At 44.7% G+C, this 22,742-nt stretch overlaps 2 protein-coding genes across 2 annotated transcripts in view; both read right to left on the bottom strand.

Moving 5' to 3' along the window:
• Positions 1-11,890, bottom strand: part of CUNH4orf19 (chromosome unknown C4orf19 homolog) — a 71,233-nt gene extending 59,343 nt beyond the window's left edge. Inside the window, exon 1 of the mRNA XM_051174020.1 lies at positions 11,819-11,890. The gene's annotated coding sequence lies outside the window, so the exon portion shown is untranslated. The remainder of the gene's footprint in view (positions 1-11,818) is intronic.
• A 4,134-nt stretch (positions 11,891-16,024) lies between these two features.
• The window catches only part of Nwd2 (NACHT and WD repeat domain containing 2), a 129,485-nt gene continuing 122,767 nt past the window's right edge, over positions 16,025-22,742 (bottom strand). The window contains exons 6-7 of the mRNA XM_051174019.1: positions 20,808-21,397; positions 16,025-20,055 (exon numbers count right to left, since the gene is read on the bottom strand). Of these exons, the coding sequence (XP_051029976.1) occupies positions 16,120-20,055; positions 20,808-21,397 (4,526 nt within the window). The 3' untranslated portion in view covers positions 16,025-16,119. The remainder of the gene's footprint in view (positions 20,056-20,807; positions 21,398-22,742) is intronic.

The raw sequence follows: 22,742 nt of genomic DNA on the forward strand, positions 1-22,742 counted from the left end.
GTGTCTTTGAAATGCTTTTAGGTTTTCTGTGTGTGTGTGTTGTGTGATATGATCACTGCTCCCGTGATAAGTCAGGTGATACATCTATCCTGACATGGAATGGCAAGTTACAGACAGCTGCCCTCTTGAAGTTTTAGGGCAAGCTGACTCAAAAAGTGCATCCTGTTGCCCATCTGACATGTTTTTCATATCATGAGAAAAATTCAGTAATTACATCAAGATTCGTCATAGTCTGTCAGTTCCCTGCTCTGTTTGGGTACAGCTAAAAAGAACAAAGAGAAACACCAGCTCTTCCAAGTACTTTTATAGGTACCCACACTAGGACACCTGGCCTGGATAGTACACACACTACACACACACACACACACACACACCCCACACTACATATACACACATATACCATACACATGCATACATATATGTATATACACCAACACACATACACGCACAATACACATAACACATATATGTATATATACCAACACACATATACATGTACATATACACACATATATTATAATTATACATACATATATGTATATATCTCACACACACACCACACTACATATACACACGTATACCATACACATGCATACATATATGTATATACACCAACACACATATATGCACAATATACATAACACATATATGTATATATACCACCACACACACTCACACATGTACTCACGCACACATGCTAACTCTCCCATAATGCCTCTGGGCCCAACAATCCTGCCATCTTGGAATCCTTTACTGTTATGCAGGATTTTCTGACTCTAAGAGGTGCTGAGTTATGGTTCAGTTCTCTCCTTCCAGTTCTATTTGTGAGGCCGGGCTGGGCTCTCCTGTCATTCTCCCCTTGGTCACACTCAGCCTGGGTGTGAGGTTATTCAAGAAGCATTCAGTAACTTTACTGAGAACAAAGCTTTTGGCATTTGTGGAAAGAACAATCAGCCTTTTAAAAGGCAAACCTCTAACTGACCGAGGAGGAGGAAAGTGTGTTAAAATATTAGTTTACTCGATAGCTTACCGATTAATTTTGTACCCCTCCAACTTTGTGGTGTATTGTACAGGCTTCTACATTAAGTACTGAGAACATTGCAGCCTACAGCTCACTCACGATCAGCAACAGCCCAAGCAAAAGCTGGTTTGAAAGTGTTTAAATTATAATTCATGTACGCATACAAACACGAGTGGGTAATTCCCATAAAGACGGCAGATGGCAACATCAAAAAATGGAAATGTTTGGGATATGGAAAAATGTTCACTTGAAAAGTTAACACAACACTGGAAACAAGCTCAAAAAAAAAAAAAAAATGTGTAGGGGGAGCAGTGAGCACCAGAGTTTCTGAAAGATGGCGGCTCATTTAGGTGATGGCGCGCCAGATGCCAGGTGGAAAGGAAAAGAGACAGAAGTGCTCATTGGCTTCAGGGGAGGAGGAGAAAAGGGCTGGGCCCTAGAGGTGAGAGAGCAAACACAGCCTTACAGAGCTGGAAACATCCCAAACCCTATCCTCCCTGCAGCTAACTGTGCTCTCCGATGGGGTGGCTGGAGCTGTTTTCTGGGATGGGAGGAGCTCTGGGTCTGTGGATGGTGGTGACCTAGTGGCACCCACTTGGCTGAGTCCCCCACTATGAGGGCTGACGCTCTGAAGCACAGCTGTGGATCACAGTCAGGACAGTCGGGCTGTGTTTCTGTGAGTTAAACACCAGGTCCTCAACCACACAGTGGAAAGGAGCCCTGAAGGTCAGAGGAGATCAGCACACAGCTGTAGGAGAGCCCCCAGATCATCAACAAATCAAAAGCGTGTCTTAAGCAGCAATGCTCTTTCCTTTAGGAAGAACTGCAGAGGGAGTGTACCTATCTATGGACTGAGTGTCCCTAATTCTTTATTGTGTGCAACACACACACATACACACACACACACACACACACACACACGAGGCAGAGAGAGACAGAGACAGAGACAGACAGAGAGAGAATATGAATTACACTGGGAACCATATGTAAGAGTACAAGCCAAGTGGAATCTTCATTTTTCCTGAGCTGTCTGTAGTCTTGCACCATGGCTCTGAAGCCTGAGTCAACTTTACCTTTGTTTTCTACGAGCATCTATCTCACGCTGTGCTAAACAGTGTACTGACTCTGAGCTTCAGCTCATCATTTTCTGGAGGAGAAAACAAGTTAATTTACTTGACAGTCTCATAAACGCCAAGTTATTCCCAGATGCTGGGGTTCTGAGAGGACCGAAGCTCACAGCAGAAATAATTAGAGACTCCGGGCCAATGAGTGTACATGGGTTTTGGCAATGAACCTGGGCGTACATGCAGTTACCAAACCATTGCCTCCAGTGAGCTTTGCCTTTGAGATGGCAGATATTGAACCAAATGGTCTCTAAAGGCCTGCTGGGACTGAACATTCTAGAATGTGCTCTGGGTTCGGAAGAGAACACGATCCTTTGGGGGATAGGGTGACAATAGTTTCCATAGTGCGAGAGGGAGACCAGGTTGATTTTCTGTAGAGTCTGTTTTCTGATTTCCAAACTACCGGTAAGAACTCCAGAGTTCAGAGTGCAGAAACAGCGCATGTAGACTTTGACTGTTCCTATGACCCCAGCTCTTATCTGTTTGGAATTTATCCTTCCTGATTTTTTTTCTGTTAAGTGCTCCCATATTCATTCATTTATTAAAACACAACTTTGTCATCAACAAAAATTCTAAAACTCAAGACTGTATCCTGGACCTTCCGTCATGTGATCAAGTGGACGTCCGTCTGCTTTGAGTCAGTGAAAAGTGTCACATGGCACCTAAAAACTTTTATTTAACGGGCACTCACTGATGTGACTGTTTCTCTGTCTCTGGGTACAATAAAAGTCCCTGTGTATGCAGGCCACAGCCTTTAACCATGACACCCCTCCTTAGCTTTTCATTTCCCATCAGCAGCCACCACACCCTATAATCAATCGCACCTTGCATCGCAGGAGCCCGTCTGCTTCTTGCTTCTATTCAACTAGAAAGTCAACAACACCTTGGTGTGTGTGTGTGTGTGTGTGTGTGTGTGTGTGTGTGTGTGTGTGTGTGAGCGCGCGCGCACACGTGTTCGTGCAGGCCAGAATGCCAACCCTAAGTACACTAGACTAGCTGACCATCGAGTACCAAGGCTCTGTCCTCATCACTGGGATTACAAGTGCACAGCACCTCATCCTACCTTTCTTCCTTTCCTTCTTTTCTAAGTGGGTTGTGGGACTTGAACTCACGACCTTGTGCTTTAAGACAGGAGCTCTGCCACCTGGGCCATCACCTCAATCTCACCAATGCCTCACCAGATCTCTTTCTTCTCTCCCTCAGTTGTGCCTTCTTGTTTCTTACATTCTGCACATCTTCGTACACTCCAGTTTAAAACCTTGACAGCTTCTCTCACTGACCAATACTGTCTTTCCCCCAGAATGTGCTTCGAGATAAGGGGCACAGGCAGTCTGGGATTTTGGGGTGTGTTTGTTACCTATACTTTAGGATGGAGATTAAATGACATCCTCTGGAGATGGCTAGGAAGAATGTTATCAGAGGGCTTCCACCCAGAGGTGGCTTGTATGGCTTGCTCACTGCTTTATCTCCAATCAGCACAAAGGGCTTTATGAATTAGAAGCGGATGTGAGCAAATTGTTTTGCTTCGGTGAACTGAGCGTGGCCCCTGGTTGGCGGCAGCATGGGGCTGTTCCCACACCTTCTTTGTGGTGGCTTAGGTGCCTGTGCCTTTCTTGGCAGCTCTCAGTACTTATTTCTGAAAAAAACCGCCCCAGTGAGAGTGACTCTCTATCTACTTCAAAGGACTCTTGCTGCTAAACTCTTCAATGAATGAGCTCGCCCTCATCAAGAGGGGTCCGTCCCATCTGTCCCCAAGTGAACCTTCCACACAACACAATTGCAAAGGCTGGAGGGAATTCATGAGTGCCCAGAACAGGATGTATGCTTGTGCTCATTCCTACTCATACTCCACGTTGGGTTCGAAAGGCTGAATGGAATCTAAGACCAAGCGTTGAGGTCAGAGGAAGGAGATTTTTTCCCCGCATCGCCACCCTAAAGACCAGTACATCCACCAAGAACAACTAGGAAATCTGAGAGCGTGGCTCGCCTGTGGAGGTCAGTTCTGCAAGACCTGGCTCCTGGTGTGCTGTTAATGTTTCCTGGACACAGCCTGCCGGGAGCCCTCTGCACACACTTTGCTCTCCCATCTGTGGTGCTCATCCACTATTGAGATCCTGCTTATTCCTTCCCTTTCTGCTCAACAGCTCCCTCCTCAGGAAACGCTGCTCCTGTCTCTCCTCAGAGGTCTCCCTTCGATCCTCTCAGACCCTGTGGTTTCCCCCCTCAGGTTACCACCCTTGCATGTGTGGCACCATGTGTTTTCACGGTTATGGATTGCTTCTGCCTTCTATGGGACCGTATGGGCCCGTGTTAATCACCTTCGTATTGCTAACATTTGGCATACGGCTTGCTCAAGAAAAGCAAACAAACAAAACGTTTAGACTAGTTTTGTTCAGCAATACTAGCAAAATAACCAACAGTCAAAGCAAAGAAGCAAAACCAAAAACCCAAACTGCTTTTGTCGTGCTAGATTCGCCAACTAGGAGTGTGCCTCCTGCAGTTAGAATACAATGATATTCTTCTTAAGAAACTGTGCCAAACTAAAACACAAAGAATAAATAAAACACCTAATGTGTTTTATATTCCCTCTGTTAAATGCGATGAAAGCCAGCTAATTGTGAAAGCCCTTCATGGCAGCCAGGACCAAGAGGGTCACTGTCCTGACTCTCCAGCTACCCCATGTTGCCATTTTCTTTAGTCTCAACACTCAACACAGACAAAAACCAGGGAAGTCGGGTCAGCTTTCCCAAGAAACTTCTTCTCTTTCCTTCTCCACACTAGAGCCTTGGCACCCATACAGATGCAAACATGGGGTCATTACTAGAAGCATTTCAAACTCTCCCCGGGCAGGTATTTGAGTAGGAAATTTCACGATAAGGAAATATATGTCATTAGAAACACAGGGAAGTCCCTTGTGTTCCAGCTTGAAAGTTCCTGCTATTTCATGGCGTGGCTTTACAAAGAGGTGAAAGTGAGGTGAGCTGAGACTCGTCAAGCTTCACAGCCCTTCTACCCTTCCTTCCCATCCCGGATTCAAAATGCTGCTCTGCCCTATAGGCCTCATAGCATTCCAGAAAACTGAGGGTTGGATACATCAAGCATGGCCTTGTGTCCACTTTTCTAGGAAGTAGTCACTGTCCTGCTGTTACACAGGTTAGGACAATCGGGGACAATCAGGTGCGATTCCTGAAGTCTCCAAATGAACAGCAGGTGTGAACCTTCCTTCAGCCCAGCCTCTTCTGGGGCAGCCACTCACATATGTTCTTCCGAGACTCAAGCAAGAATCGAGGTGACAGAAGAAAATGCAACCTCATGTCTCCCGTTTTCTTTCCAAGGGCTCACAGAAGTGAGGGGACAGGAGCGAGCAGAGGGAATTAAAAGAGACAACACATCCACCACCGTGCACAGGAAGCCGTTCTGTGCCAGAGCACAGCAGATTTGCGTTAGAGACCTGAGTTCTAGGCCCAGGCTTGTGCATATCCTTGAACCTTTCCCTTACCTGTTTTGGAGTTTTGCTTACTTATCATGAGAAGGGTTGGGCCCCCCCTGAATATCCACCCCTTCTAGTCCCGCGTGCAGTGACAGAGACAGTTGCCGATTGAAGGATGATGTGTATCCTGCTTAGACACAATTAGGCACATCTGCCTTAGGTGGTCTTGTAGAGCGGTGAACTCACTAGCTTTTGTTCTATGAGGGCTTGGCTTATTATTATTATTTTTTTTTTTTTTGGATCACATAAAATTAACACTCCTTTTGTAGCCATTAAACCCTGGAATGGAGGTGGGGCATTATTAAAACAACCCTCTAGCTTATTCTACCCCAGTGAGCTATGTCTTTGCTACCTTCCCAGAGCCACTGCTTAGGCCTTGACTTTTGCATCAGGAAACACTTCCCCTCTGGAGACAGCAAGCATTTCACACAACAAAACTTAACCTTAGAGTGGGCCCATGTGTGGAATCAGGTGGCCTGAAGTGGGCTTGGCCTGGGCTTTTATTACATCCACACGTAGGACACTTGGCTCCCTTCACCAAAACCAAATCTTAGTGCCGACCATAAAACTTGTCCTGTCAAGTTTCAAGGAGAACAGAGACAAATTGTATTCTGTGAACCAAATCTTGACTGTCTGGTCAATTATTTCTGTTTTATGATTCTCTTTAGAAGTGACTAGAGCATTAAATGCATTTTTTTTTGTGACATGCCAGGTGTTAGCAAACCAGGATTCAAATTGAGGTCACCTCACTTTATAGCTGAGTTCTTTCTACTACCTCACCTTGGCCCATGGGTGGTGAATAAAACACTAGGAAGCCGTTCTGGGAAGGGCCTGCTCTGAAGTACCTGCCAGAGCACAGCAGATTTGCGTTAGAGACCTGAGTTCTAGGCCCAGGCTTGTGCATATCCTTGAACCTTTCCCTTACCTGTTTTGGAGTTTTGCTTACCTATCATGAGAAGGGTTGGGCCCCCCTGAATACTCACCCCTTCTAGTCATGATTCTGTTTCTTGTGGACATTTGTGAAGCCTCGGCATAGTTACTTAGGCAAGACGTAAATGCCAGGCACCTGACCACATGATAGTGTGTCATGCTTTTAATCCTAGCATGCAGGAGACAGCAGCAGGTGGATCTCTATGAGTTCCAGGTCATCTTGATCTATATCACAAGTTTTAGGCCAGGAAGGGATAGACAGTGAGACCTTCTCTCAAGTACAAACAAACAAACGAGAAATAAGACTTAAAACACAAAGATGATGCCAGGAAATTTGAGATAATACTAGAAGCTATTCTTCCCAGCTCTATACTTCTGACGCCTCTCCCTGGGGGCAGAACACAGAAGCAGTATTGCTTGGTGGCTTCTAGTCAGATCAAGGATCCAAAGCCAACACCCACCACTCACCAGCTGTGTCCTTTGCCTGACCCCGACTAACACATCTGGATCTCAGCTTCCTTACCTGCAAGGTAGGAGGAATTCTACCTTAGCTACAGGCACCAGAAGTTTAGTGAATTGTGTAAAATGCGGGATTGATATGGCAGGCTTTGAAAAGGGGCTGCAAGTGTCTACCTCTCCTTGAATCCAAGGAATTTCTTTTTTTTTTTCTTTTTTTTTAAATGTGATTTTGTAGCTCCTTGGATTAAGAAGTGAAGTCTATTTCTCCGCTCCCTGCATTAGAACTGCTCCCTGACTTGCTGTTGAATGAGTAGGATCAGCTGAGCCTAGGCCTCAAAGGGCCTTGCCCTCTCCCTCCTAACGCCATGTAGAGACAACAGGTGGAAAGTCTTGGAACCAATGAACTCAGCCTCCTGTGCTCAGGAGACAGCCAGCTAAAACTCAAAGGCACCTTGGTGAGCACAGACACATTGACGAGCTTGGGTAGGACTCACCCAGCTGAACACAGTCCCAACAGCTTACCTACAGGACCATAAACTCAACAAACAGAGGTTATTTTAGATCATTGTGTTTGTTACAAACACGTGTTACTAATCCTCGGGCCATTTGTTACACAGCAACAGGTAACTATTGCTGTATATACAAGCAATTTTTCAATAAACACAGAAGTTAACTACATTTTAGGGCAAAGGTTAATTGAAAAATGGGATTTCTGTATCCTAAAATTTATGATGGTTAGTCAGTAGCAGGAAGAACTAAGAACCAAGACTCAAATTCTGGGACCTAGTGGGCAGCTATATGAACTTCTATGATATTGTTTGACAAACTCTCTCAAACTCTTTGTTTCCTTTTTCTTCCATTTTAAATTACTTAGGTCAATTGACTACTTTAGTTTCTTTCTTTTTAATGCTTATTTACTAAAAGACAGTTCTGAACTCTGATAATAACAATAATAATAACTTATTTTTTTTTGCTGATTTAATCTCTGACAAACTTCCTTGTATTTCTTTGCTAGCTTACAGTGGGCCATTACTAAAATATCTTACTGTTATCACAACAGCCATGCATTGAACCACTAGGGCGGATTCTCTTTGTGGACTATGAACCCAAATAGCTAAGCTCATCAGGGGCCAGAGAAGAATTAATGTTGTAGAATGACAATGATTTACAGGGGAAAAGCCAACTTTGTGCACTCACTTTAGGCAGCAGTGCATGTTTGGAAGACGTGATAGCTGCCCTTCAGTCTAGTCAGGAAGTACACTATTTTATAGCTCCAGCCAAAGCTTTGCATTAACTTCATACGACTGACCAGTTTAGGTACTCAGTTATCAGATGGGGTAGGGGTGGCTTGGAGAACGGGGAGTGGGTGAGATTTAAAGAAATTTCAAAATTCCTTTCTGCAGCTATCTTCTTCAGGGCTAATGAACAATGAATTTCAAAAAACAAAATTGAAAAATGTATAATATACCAGTACATGTTGCGCTCAGCTGGGCATCAACTACTGGGAAGACTCCCCTCCCCGGCACAAAATGATTTCCACAGACCATTAATACTCTTCCAAACACAGGCTGTCCTGTGGGTGACAAAGCACGGGCCAACCTGTGGACCAAACAACCCAAAGTCAGGAGACTTTTGTTCCAACAGGAATTTAAGGTACACGAGAGGGGGTCTATATGAGGCGATAGTTCATCTTTACTTTTGCCTTAACACGCCAAAGTCTACATGAGGAAGCAGTGAGTTGCTAAAAATATGAACATCATTATTTTAATAACCTTCTTTCTGTAATGGAAACACACTATGCGGAGTGGAGTATAACCGTATTTCATAAGGGCAGCACTGTGTTGAAGCAGAGCTTATGGTTACCAACCTGGGGACTGGGAAACTCATTTGGAAATGGCATGTAAATAACATAGAAGACGGCGGGAGTCGTTGGAACGCCCTTACAGTTAAGATTGTAGGTGCCTGAATAGCTTCTGAATTGATTCTCTTCTCCTTCTGCTGTTCTGTGAATCTGTATAGTGGCTACCTCTGGCCATGTTTGTAGACTCCCCCATTCCAACCTCCTCACTGCAGCCAGAGTAAACTTTCAAGAACAGATATGTGCCTTGCTTCAAAGGTTTCTCCCAAGACTGGATTCTTTGGGCAGCAGCTGTGTGTGTCCCTAGCACCCTGACTGGAGTCAGTGGATTCACACATGCATGGTCTCTAAGGCCAGGCCAGAGTTCATTTGACTTTAGAGAGATACTCGTGTGCTGAATAGATCTCAATGCCCGCAGTAAAATTTCAGACACCATATTAACTAAGTTATAACCGTGTAACTAAGGTCATCATATCTGATCTTGGTTAACATTCACTGCAGCTCAGTAGTGTCTAGGGTTTCTGACAACACTGAATCATAGGTTAAAGCTATTTCATTATCAGCTTCTCATATTCACAGCTCATGGCTTTAAGTATATTTTAAGACAGGGTCATTTTGACAGTCTACAATCTTTCTGAAGATTCCAGTCTCTGTGGGACTATGACATTCATGGGGAAAAATGTAAACAAGCGGATGAATGAGTTGATTTCAGTTTGTTCTCTTCAGTGACATTCAGGAAATAACCGGAGTGAGGCAGGTTTCAGTGAGGGGCCAGCATAGCTCTGGGGTTAAGAGCAGAAAATAAAGAGACCCATGACTGGGCATCTGCCTGACCTGACCTGCAGCCAGGGAGTTCTCCAAGCCTGTCTTCCCCCATGATGGTGCAGTCAGCTCTTGCCTGCTCTGCTTTTCTGAATTATCTAGGGAGACCATCTAACCAGGCAACCACTCTAATGATGAAATTAGAAGAGAAATAAGTTCTTTAATGGATAACCCGAAAGAGCCCAAGATTCAGGGTCACTGGGAAACTGTAGAACTAGGAGGAACATGTGAGACACTGTTTAGGAAGAAGAAACTAACTCCAAGGAGGTTAGTATTCAGTTATCAGGAAACACCCAAGCAATGGGCTCCCGGGGAACCAGGCAGTTCTGAGTGGAAAAGGCTCAGCACATGCTTTGCCTTGGCGCCAGAGACTGGCTCCTATCCACAGCTTAGAGAACACCATTTTCAGGCTCTGAGAAGTGCTGGGTCAGAAGTCAGGGAATCCTTCCATTTCTAGGGACATAGTATGTGCTCAAGCGAGAAGTAAGTTTTTTTCCCCCTCCCATTTTAAATTCCAGGTGTCTAAAATCTCTTTGGAATGTAGTGGAACTTGGGCCACATCTAATTTTAGACATTATTAGATATCAAAATCTCCTCCACTGACAATGAGTTCCGAGGGGCATAAAATAAACATTTATTTGTAAAATAAGTGAAGGAGCAAGATCAAAAGGTGGGCAGAGTGGGTGACCAGGAGAAATGAACCACACAAATTACTGTCCTGTATCTGTGGCCTGGCGGCACGTGTTGCAACTGGCCATTTACTGAGTTTTCACACTTTGGAGAAACACAAACAACCCATGCAGCACTCTTCTAAATGATGGCAACTCATGTTACAGAGATCTTCCCTGGCACAGGGATTTTTACCAAAGGGACAGCCAAGCATGGTGTTTTGGGGACACTAGTGCTTAGGTGTAGTGGGCTATTGTATCCTCAAACAAGTATTAACCGGAAAACTATATGGTAGATAGTATTGTATCCTTCTTAAAACAGTATTAGCAGCTAAGTTATATGGGGGTAAAAACTCCAGCAAACATAGAACCTAACCATCTCTACAAGAAACTGCTCCCATTTCTTTTTGCATCCATTTTGCAGGCTTTTGGTTTTTCTCCCGCGGCTGTTCTTCACCACAGATAAGTTACAACCACCCAAAGCATCCATACACAAGCCACCACGGACACGTTCCATTCGTACAAACAGTTGCAGGGAGACCACAAACACCCTTTCTTTAATTGGAAGCGTCTCCTAGAATACCCACTTCCTCTCTACCGCGCAAGTGTCTATACCACGGTGGAAAACAAAAACATTCTGAGTCACTGGAGAGGGGGTCGTTTTGTTTTGCTTTTAAGGTTAATTACAATCCTGAGAGATATAAAAAGCCCCACTGATATCTGCCTGGTGTTACTGGGAAGTCTTTATTGGTGATTTTTTATGAAAATATCACTTCATCAGGCCTGGCCAGGCCACGGAGACCTAGGTGACAGACCTGGAGATGCTTGCTTATTAGATATTTACAGTTCGACCACTTAAACCTTTCCCATCTGGCGCCCACTTTCCTACTCCCAGGCTCTTGCTGAGCCCCGCAGCGTCGCATCTCAGCGTCGCAGTCCCTAGAGGCACCCTTGCCATCATCGCCTTAGACCCAGTCCCAGAACCCAAGGGCATTTCAAAGAAAGGGCGGGGGCGGTCAAATGCCCTGTCCCGTTGCATTCAACAAAAGCTCCCTCCTCCCCAGATGCTAAAACATGGCGAACCCCGAACATATGCAGATGGGGAAATCTTTTGCAGTTTGTCCAGTTTAAGTACCTAGGCTCGGCTGAGAGTTCATGAACTGGGAAACTAAAAACAGTTTTACACTACCAGCACGGGCGCCCCTAGTTTGGGGATCCGAACCGTGTCGTCCGCCAGCTTGTCTCTCTTCCCGCGCCTAGGTTGAATTCCGTGACTTCTCCCCCCGAAGTTATCAAACCATGGGTCCCCTCGCCTCGCTTCTCCCCGCGTCCCTCCAGAAGGGAAGGATCCAAGAAGTAAGAGCGACGCAGGAACTCCCGCCCAGGACCAGCCCTCCTCCTCCCCGCGGAGCCCGGCGTGGGGCCGGGACCCGGGACGCTGCTTACCTGCGGCGGGGTGGCGTCTCCAGGGTCCGGGTGCCCATGGCTTCGCGGGCCTCGGGTGTCCACGCCGGGTCAGTGCCACCGGGAGCCCGGCGCGCCTGCAGCCGGAGCCGAGCCCAGCCGGAGCGGCGGTCACTGGGCCAGTGCGTCACGTGGGCGGGCAGCGGGGCGAGCCTCCCAGGCACGCGTAACCCTTTACCTGCGCTCAGCCCGCGCGCTGCGCTGACTGCAGGGACAAGGGGGCATCCAGCGATCCAGGCTGGAGTGAGGGATCAGTGAGCCAGCCAGCCGCTGCAGCTGGCAGATCGTGCGCGCACTGCTTCGTCGCCCGCCTGGTGGCTAGGCGAAGAGCACAGATCCTTTTTTTTTCAGGGGCTGCGCCAGCTCGCTTGCCTGCGCCCTAAAGGTTAGAGTGGGTGGAATGGAAGGACCCTGGTTCCAGGCCCCTTCCTTCCCTTGGGGTGTCAGGATGTGGGGCGCTGCACCAAACACACGGAGCTTGACCTATAATGGGTGAAGAGCCGGTGGCTTACGCCTGGAATTCTCGGTTTAAGGTTTGGGTCTCCTTTTTACACCTGGCCCAAGGGCTATGAAGCTTGTCAGGGAAATGTGTTGAGCAACTGCGCCATCTAGCTTACTCGCTTTCCTCTCCACTCTCCAAGGCTTGCAGTGAGAGGGAAAACAAAACAAAACAAAACAAAACAAACAAACAAACAAAAAACCCCCGCAAAGCTGAAGAACCGGATTGAGGACTTTGCAAAGACCCAAGGCCCTTAGTTTCTCACAGGGTTTACTTTTAAGTTGCCTGCTGCCTTCACAGGCATTTACCATGCTCTATGGGAGAACGCTTTTTTTTTTTTTTTTTTTGGCGCATTCTCGTACTAAAATAGCTGTGCACTTTTAAATGGTAGATTTATGAGAGAATTTATACGTTGCTAAGTGTTATTTATTGATTTGAAGAAAAAAATTATTGTCACAATAAATGACTCTCAGGGTCAATTTTCAGCCTTGTCAGAAGTTTCCATAGGATACTGGTCCATTTATACATGAGTTGGGTTATTCTGATCAAAACAAGACTCTGGAATTTGTCTTGGGATTTTAGAGTCAGTGGGGAGAAATTTTGAGGTTCGTTTCAGTCAGAAAGATGAGGGAGGGTCTTTAGTTTTCTTTTAAAAGTTGAATTTTTAGATTTTTTTTGTTTGTTTGTTTGATTGTTTTTGAGAGTTTGTTTTGTTGAGAACTACATACAAGACTTTTCCGGTTATCTTTACATCGCTGAAGCTTTCCAATATTGCCATGTTTAGGGGCAAAGGGTGTATATGGGAATTCTCAGACCTGTGTGTGTGTGTGTGTGTGTGTGTGTGTGTGTGTGTGTGTGTGTGTAAAGGGATCTGGGAAGGTTCTCTCAGGTCTTGCTCACACACCTAGGAATTTATGAGTGGCATTAGTCCTTGGTCATCATCTTCCCCTGCTTCAACCATAAAAGGAAGTTGTGTGCTCTTGCACACGTGCATAGGGAACTTACTGTTTTCCCCCATTTTCTCATTGAGTCTAAAATTCTAGAAGGCAAGATCTATTTTATTTACCTCTGTGTTCTTCTGTGAAACTTGTGATTAGGTAGATATTTGCTGACTGAACTCATCAAGTATCTCTGTATATAGGGGAAAAGGGAAAAACAAAACAACATAAACTCAGGCATTTCTGGGTAACTTCTAGTGGTCTTTAATATGCTCGCTGAATCTCTCAACTGCAAATTAGTAAATATCTTAGAAGAGTTACTGTCAGTGAGTGGCTACTGGGTACTGAATATTTTGATGGGCTTTTAGAAAGGTACCAAGGACGGTTCACTGGAGTCATGTCCACAGTCTTTATGTCTAAGCTTTCTCACCTATAAATGTGGAGTAGTAATGGTACCAAACTCACCAGGCTGTGGTGTAGATGGCATGGCTTTGTATCTGGAGCGCTTCCGGAACAGTCTTAGTGTACCTTTGGTAAATTTGAATAATTACTGGTACTTGAGGTCTTCTACTTCTGGCCAGGCTCATCGGTGAAAATAAAAAAAAAAAAATGAACAGCACTCAAATTTAAGTAGCTCATCTTTTATTCATACAAACAATACATACACAAGACTGTATATTATTTGAACACGGAAATAATTTTCTAGTGTAACAACTCTGTAACAAAATTTAACTAAATGTAACATTTATGAAAATATAAATCTCTGATTGGGTAGTTCACCCCAACAATACAAAGTTTACATAAAAACATTCAATATGAGCTATCAGTTGCAAACATGTTAGGAAAAATCATTCAGGTCACTTGATATACTCTATTGGCTTTTACACAGAACACTCACACACTACATTTAATCCATCTAGGCATTTAACTCTTAGAAATGCGTGGTTTTGGAGGTTCAACTGATAATGACAGGAATAAGAATGTGTCCGCTGAAGAGCTAAAAGTATGGGCTCCAGATGATGAGTATATGGATCTCCCCAGGCTTCTACCTACTGACTGGTAGCTAAACTAGGAGGAACACATTGCAATAAGTGTTTCACCACGGGAGTAGGCTGTTGATAATTGAGTGACACCTTCGAATGCTTACATGTTAAATCCTTTCACTAGTGAAATACAATTGACTTGGATTCACTATGGGTATGGGTAATTTTCTTTTTCCCATGTCTGCAATCAGCATGTCACAGCTGTGATGTGTTTCTCACATCGCTCCTGGCATCCCATCCAGGCTTGCAGGCTGTAGCAGAACCCATCACCTCCTTTATTTTTCAGTCCACAAAAACGTACACTGGTGGGGTTAAAGATCGAGCTACAGGTGCATGATGAGTTTACAGCAGAGCTGTGACAAAAGCAAGCCAGTTCCTTGCCCATTCTTCTGATTTTAGTAACCCTACTTTTAAAGAAAATCAAACCAGTCACTGCTCTTCCTTGAAAGTTCTTCCAGGACATGCCTTGTGGAGGAAATGACATGGAAGGAAGAAAAGCACTTCCACCTTCTGAGATGCATTTTTCTTCAAATTGGTAAAGTTGTGTGTGTGTGTTTCCCCCCTATACCATTTCATAGTTTTTGCTGAAATGGAAGATTAGGAAAGTCCTCAGTTTGGAAGTAGGACAGATAAGGAAGCATACATACAGTGTGTAGGAGTAAGAAAGTGATTACAAACAGGGATGATAAGAACCTTTGGACACCCTTAAGATATATGGAATATTTTAGCACAGAGACAGGCATATTGTTTGTCCCAGAGTATTTGGTCATTTATCTGCATTTTACACAGGGAAGAGGAGGAATGAGAGTAAGGCAATGTCATCAGAGATGGTGTGTTTAAAAAGCTTGCTTTTCTACTAAGAGATACTGCAGGGGTCTGGGAAATAACTTAGGCTTCCCAACAGCTGACCGAAGAGTACAGACTCTTGTTAGTACAATGAAAGAAATTAACAGGTGTTTTGACCAAGTTTGTAACGCCCTTGCTATAATTCTTTACACTCAGCACATTTATGCATCTCAAGAAAAAGGTGTGAAAAGATTTCGGTTTGTTATTAAGTGGGTTCTCTTGCAATCCAAGAAAGAAACAGTTTAAAAATTATATATTCCATTACACAGAAACCCTTGCATGCAGTCATTGTGAGTGTATTTTAATGAAGACCGACTCTCCATGTTCAGTAGCCCTATAATAGTGTTAATTAGTTATTGTCCCAGTCTGTTCACTATCTCACATTTTATGTGGTCTCTTGGGAAACTGGAACACATTTGGACATTTTTCTTACAATGATTTTGCACCGTTAGACCTCTTGTGTGCAGACTAGGTTTACACAGTTGTCAGGATTGAGAAACGTAAAGAGAGATTAAGGCTGCAATTTGCTATCATACCACCTTTCAGAATCAAATAGTTCTCTGCCAACATGATTTCAACTGTAGAAGTAATTTTAGTCCAACTGGTCTACCTGTAAGTCTAGCTTCTCTCATCTGAATCATTTTAGTGAATTGTGTTGATTCTTATTACACAGCAAATATAAAAGACTTTATCCTCTCTCTTCTAGGTGAAATGGCCATTTCATATCACATACAGAAGTTCTCTTATTTGTCTATTACATTTGGATGAAAAGATGCCACCCAAGTTGAGTCTCACAGTTCTGTTCTTTCTATAATGATTTTAATTCATTGAAAATTCCAGCATCTTTCCTGCTTTTAAGAAATGAGCAGATTATCATTTATGATGCAGAAGGTGTACTTTTCTTTTTTTCTGTTGTATGTGGATTATGTATTTCAGTTGAGCAGGATAAACATCATGTCAGTTATCTGGCGTGTAGCTGTGGCTCCGGGATTCTAGGGCAGCACATACCCGGTCATAACAAGAGTTGTGTTTCTTGGAGGGTGTTGCCTCGTTGGACTCTGAGGAGTCACTCACTGTGATGGGGCTGTCTCTTGCAAAGACCTCAGTGGACTCTCTCCATAAACAGTCCACAGATACTTTAAAGGAGTAACTGTTTGACTTTGGCCTGGATGTGTGTGTTGCGTTATTGAAAATCTGCCTGCTATTCGAAGTGGCGATTTTGATTTTCAGTGCAGCATCTACACGGTCCACAACGGTGTATATTCCTATACTCCCATCTTCAAAGCCAACAATGATGTTCAGGTGTCTTTGTGAGAGAGCAAGGAAAGTTGGTGTTTTGTAAAGGGAACAAGCACCGATATTTTTGCCATCAGCCAGTCTCATTACAATTAAGCTAGATATTGCATCATTTTCCTCCTCTTCCTCCTCCCCATTCCGGAAACAAATATATACCAGATAGCGACCATCTCTAGAAAGTCTCTGCCTCCAGATGACCCCAGAGGCGTGAACCACCCTCAGTTTTCCACTGTGTAAATCTAAAACATTGATATTTTCATCTCCCCGGGATATAATGCCTAGCTTCCCATTGGGAGAAATTTCAAAATCTTCCAGGTTTTTCAAGAAGTTGCTTGGGAGCTGCACGCGTCGACAGATCACTTCTTCAGTCAGACTCCAGATGTTCACAGTCTCAGCAGATGTGATAAACACGATGATGTCAGGGCAGTCAGGGATCAACTTAAAATTCACAATGGTGATCCCATCTTCGCAGCAAAATTTCTTGGTGATACTTCCTGTCCAAAGACTGACAGCCAGAACTTTGCTTTTTGTCATTCCCACCACGAAGGTGTTCGCAGAGGTAATAAAGGCATTTTGCAAAGTGGTCAAGATGTTGCAGACCCTGTGGCCTGTGGCCAGTCTCCAAACCCTGGAGGCATTTTCCTCACAGAGAGAGACCACAAACTGGTCATTGTGTGTGATCAGCAGCTGGGATATCCTCTGCCCGTTAATGCGGAAGAGGTTTTCCCCACTGCTGGTGTGCCAGACATACTGGCTGCTCTTGTCATCTGACGTCACCATTATGTCTCCAGTGGATGTCAACACACAGTGTTCAACAATTCCTTCATGCTTAAATACTGCTTCAATGAACCCACTGCTGAAGTTCCATTTATGAACACAATCAGAGCCATCGAGAGAATAAATGATTTCTCCTCTGGCAGGCAACACCAGACTCTGGATGGGCTTTCCAGTTTTATCTATGTTGGACATAGCTGTGATTATGTCTATATCCCAAATGGAAAGGACACCACTGGTTGATAAAGACAGTAGCATGTTGTGGTGGCTAGATTTTACCAGCTTAACTATGGTACCTGAGATTTCCTGCAAGCTTGCCATGCACTGTCCTGTGTCCCGCCTCCAGAAGAACACTGCTGGGGTATTCTCCATGGTTGCAATGATGCAGTCTCCATTTTTGGATAGCACGGCAGATATAAATCGCTCATTGTGCCTGGCTCTGAACTTTTCAGCTACCTTCCACATGCCAGTGTCCAAAAGCTCAATGCTTAGGGCTTTACAGATCAGAATTGCGCTTTGGTCCTCCGAAAGTTCAATGCTTACCACCTCGCTGTCTTCCTTTCGGCAGTCAAAGTCTTCGGTCAGCTGGGGGTTGGATATATCCTCTGTATTCCAAACAGAGAGGCTTCCCTCACTGTCTACCATGACCATCTCTTGAGCTGTGTCCAAGATGAGAAGAAACTTTACAAAGCCACCTGAAAATTCTGATGTCACTGTACATAACTTTTCTCCACTCCCTAAGTGGAAAATGGTGGTATTGTTGAGGTACTGGCCACAGAAAGCATACACCCCATCCAGAGAGCACTGGACACAGGTCACTTCATACCAACAGTGGAACTGGTAAAGCGGCCATCCATAGTGCAGATCAATGACAGTGACATCTTTGCTGGCCTCCAGCCATGCGAGGGCATGTTTGACAGAGAGTGTAAATCCGTTGATGTAGGTGGAACCGCTCCCATGCTTGGTCCCTTTGACTTCCACCTCAGATAGGAGACAGGAGTTGATATTGTCGTAAATCAGCAAGGTGTTGTTTGTTGTAGCAACCACGAGGTACTTCTCATCACTGGTGAGCTTCATGCCCAGGATGACAGACTGGGCTGTGGTGATTTGCCTGAGTAGCTGGCGAGTTTCTACATCCCATGTGCTGATGGAGCCATTTTCTAAAGCCGTGAGAACAGTGCTGGGGTTACAGGTGGGCAGAATCTCTGTAACGTGCAGGTGACTGGCTGCTAAAGGGAGACGCTCGGGGCTGTATGTCACATCCATGGATGAATGAAGAGGAACAATGGAGCAGTATTTAGGTCCATCTTTGTCACATTCTAAAAGAAGATGTCTAAGTTTGGGCAGGGAACTAACAACAGGCAGCAGCCTTTGCTGAAGCTCTGCAGAAAGGGAGCCTGGGAATGTGATGACCTTATTTCTGATTCCACGCAGCGTGCTGGCTAGGAACTTCAGCTCCTTTTCCTGTGAGTAGTTGTAAGCCAGTTCTATGTCTGCAAGCACTTTGTCAAACTGGCCAATTTTGATCATGGTGTAAAGCCAGCTGAAGTTCATGATAATTCCGTAAAGCAGGTCATCGGTTTTCCCACACCTTGTCAGATGATACAAGAGCTCAGACATTTTCCGGTGATTGACAAAAAAGATGTCAGGCTCTAGTGGGTTACATTGGAAAACCCAGGGCTGGTCAGGGGCCTGCCTGTCAAAGGACGCTTGTTCCATGAAATGCTTTTCTTCCTCGAGCAGGCTTCTGTTCTCTAAGTCAAGGCAGCCATTCAAGTAGGGGTCTTCCAGGCAGAAAGCTTTCCTCCTGCCTCCTGACCATACCCCTAGAAAATAATCTGCCAGGATTGTGTGCATCTCACGAAGGTTTCTGTCCTCCTGAAGATACAGCTTCTGAGCTATGAGCTGCAGGTGTCTGTTGGCCCAGACTAAGAGTGTGACATTCTTCACGTGTCTTTCTATTAAATATCCATTGAGACCTTCCTTGAGCCTTGCAATGTACAGGTAAGGTACTCTCAGGGGATTGCTGGGTCTGGTGTTCTCATTGAGCTCATTCATAACACTGTTGTCTAGGGCTAACACATCCTCCAGTTCCATTTCACTCAAACCCATTTTGGCCATGGTGATGTAACCCAGAGCCCTGGAAACCAGTTTCTGACCACACTTCTTCTCCAAGGACCAGAATAACTGTTCTATGCTTTCATGGACAGTCACACAGAGAGAGGATTCATCCACATCCTTGTGAGATCTCCAGTGTCTCACCTCCCTGAAAGTCAGGTTCACAAACATAGGCAGCGTGCACTTGGAGAATGCATTATTTACATAAATCTGCTGGCCTGATGTGACCTTCCTCTTGACCTTCAGCAGCTGGTGTTTGAGGACTTGGCTGCACATCTTTCTGTCTCGGGGAATCAGCTCGATGTAGTTGTCTTCTTCATGGATAAGGCACCTTAGTTTCTGCAGGATCCCATATTTATTGGGCAGTGTGGAGAGGATGATCCGCACAAACCGGGGAAGGTGAGCAGGTAGCCACCATAGCTTTCTAGCATCATCACTCTCTGACAGCTGCTCCAGGGCATCAAATATTATCACCAGAGGTCTCTGCAGTGAAGACTCATTCAACAGATTTATAAATAAGTCACGAAGGTCATGGATTTTCTTAGGATAGCTTTGAACCAGACACCTGTAGTTGACTGCCATTTGTTCACAAACACTTAGAAGGAGTGTCCTCAGATCAATACTCATGTCTGTCGTGCCTAGAAATCTCACGATGACAACCGGGTCGGAGTCTGGCCCCGTGTCTTCATGTAGCCAGCCATAAGCCTAAAACATACAAGCAGAGTTTAGAACAGTGCTGTGGCCTTACACAATCATAATTAATGAGGTCTCCTCCCTCTAGAGCTCAGATGAACACCAGCCATACAAAAAGAAGCCCTGATTCAAGAAATGCACAAGCCATCTCTGAAGGCCAAAGTGCTGCCGGAAAGGTCACATGCAGGTCTGCAGGTGGACTCATAAGCAGTAAAATGGTACTTCTTAACCGTAGGAAATGTTTGTTCAAATTCTAAAGACTATAGAGCATTCAATGACCACAAATCTGGATACACAGTCTGATAATTTTTTTCCCATTGGGATCCCTATCTTGTTGTAGGCCTCAGATGAAGGAGAAAAACTATAGACCGAAGTGTTAGTTACCACCTTAGGCTGGGCACTCTCATTGTTGAACTGAGCCTGCCTTAGTGACTGGAGAAACTAGAAGGCTGGTTTTTGCCTGGTAGGAATTGAGAAGAGTTTTGAAGAATCGGTTTCCCTTTTCATCCAAGTGAGGTAGATGAGTTGGGATACCGACTAACAAAAGAAAATGGTTTTTATAGTTATATCCCACGTATGTTGTTCTTACGGCACAGCCGTTACACTAGCAAAAAGGAAACAGACATATCCACCCCCAAAAGGCCTAGTGATAATTCAGACAGCAAACACAGAAAATGAGAGTTGAATTTGATCCAGTCCTCCAAAGACTAATATTTCTATAAACACAGAAGGGAGAGAGCAGATTACTTATTTGTTTGTTTTACCTTTTTTGCTACTTCAGCCAGCAGTAGAGTCTTCCCAGTGCATGGCCCACCATACACAACGAGAGGGTTGACGTGCCCGGTTTTGCTCGGTAGGATGTATTTGTGTAAGATGTTTAGTGACTCACACTTGTATTCGTAGAAGGAGGCATACGTTTTACACAGCGAAGAGTGCTGAAGAATTTCATCATACAGCGCGTCAGTCTCTGTGTCAAAATTTTGCTGCACTGTGGCCTGGATTATGTCAATCATGTCCTCATAAAATTGCTTACCAAGTCCTTCTATGTAGTGGTTTTCTATCTCTTGGGAATAGCCCAGTTTCATGTCACAATGAGTGACAGACGTGTACACTCTCAGATTGGACGATGCAACGATGGTGGGGATGAATTCATCCCTGAGTTTTATCAGCTTCTCCTGAGCTTCTGGGTCACGGATGATTCTTGGTTCCGTTCCGGTTATGTCCATGTATTTTCCCATCTCCGGGATTTTCACGAAGCGCTCGATGTTAGCGATTTTCCTGATGTAGCACACACACTTCTTCAGGAATGCCGGCGTTTGCTTGCCTAGGGCAAAGTCAAATTCATCCTCCATCGCTGGAAGAGGTTAAGATGAGGATTAGCATATCGAACGAAGGAGCCATGTGCCCCAACTCCTATTATGTAGCTATTAGTCATTTGGGGGAGGCTTAGTTTGCTCTCATAATTTGTAGTGGTGCAACCAGTGGAATGATTTTCATGTTCAGATCAGTCTTTTCCTAAGCAGGTAGGACCCAGAAGAATAGATTTTTATCCCCCATAATTTTCCATATTTTATTTCCCTCCCATTGGGAAGAAGTTGAAAACAGCTTCATAAAGCAAGCGTGCCAAGCTCACAATGATGACTTTAAGTTTAATTTCCCTCTACAACTTTAGTCCCTTTAAATGTGGAAACAGCACAGGCCCCTTTAGGGCCAGGAAACGTGGAGGTAGCCCAGGGACTTAGCTAGGCTCTTGGTTTCTTGCCAGGCCACCCTTCACAGTGTGATGCCATCATTTGGTCTGAGGTATATTGTACCCTAGACAGATGTGCTGAAGTAGAAATGAAAAGGCACACCTTAGAATAAAATATAGCCGTGCTCTGGATATTGATCAGTGTTTAACGGCACATGCTACTTCTCAGTTCCACAGTCTCAGAAAGTGACTTAGTGTAGGACACCATTTCTTCTGAACTAAAGCACACATGGCCTCTAGTACATAGAGGTGCACAGAAGTAAGTATGTATTGTGAGTCCCACCTTCCCTCCCTCCCTTCCATCCTCTCTTCCCTCCAGTCCTGGTTAGACAGGGAGATGTCATTCTGTAAATATGTTTCTCATACTGGTTAATGAATAAAGCACTGTTGGCCAGTAGGAAAGCAAGATAGGTGAGACTAGGAGACAAGGAGGATTTGAGGAAGTAGTAGGGAGGAGTCAAGATGTAGAGACTGGAGAGAATAGAGGTCCAGGCCCACTCTCCGGTAAGATGAGACCACATGGAAATATTTAGATTAATAGAAATGGGTTAATAATTAAGACAGGGCTAGCCGATAAGAAACTAACACCTGGCCAACAGCATAATATCAAATACAGAGTCTCAGTGTGTTATTTGGGGTTGGCCTTGCGGAGGGTCCAGGCTGGCAGGAAAAATCTTACTCCTAACAGACACAGGCCACAGGACACCCTGGAAGAGGGGACTTCGATGGAAAAAAATGCTCCCTTCCACTTAATTGGCCTGTAGACAAGTGTGTGAAGGCATTTTTGGTTTAATGATTGATTTGTCAAGACCCAGCCCATTGTGGGTGGAGCCACTCTTGGGCAAGTAGTCCTGAGTGGTGTAAGAAAGTAGGCGGAGGAAGTCACGGAGAGCAGCACTCCTCTGTGGCTCTGCATCAGCTCCTGCCTCCAGGTTCCTGCCTTGAAAAC

This window comes from Phodopus roborovskii, unplaced genomic scaffold, assembly GCF_943737965.1.
Source record: "Phodopus roborovskii unplaced genomic scaffold, PHOROB, whole genome shotgun sequence".
NCBI lineage: Eukaryota > Metazoa > Chordata > Mammalia > Rodentia > Cricetidae > Phodopus > Phodopus roborovskii.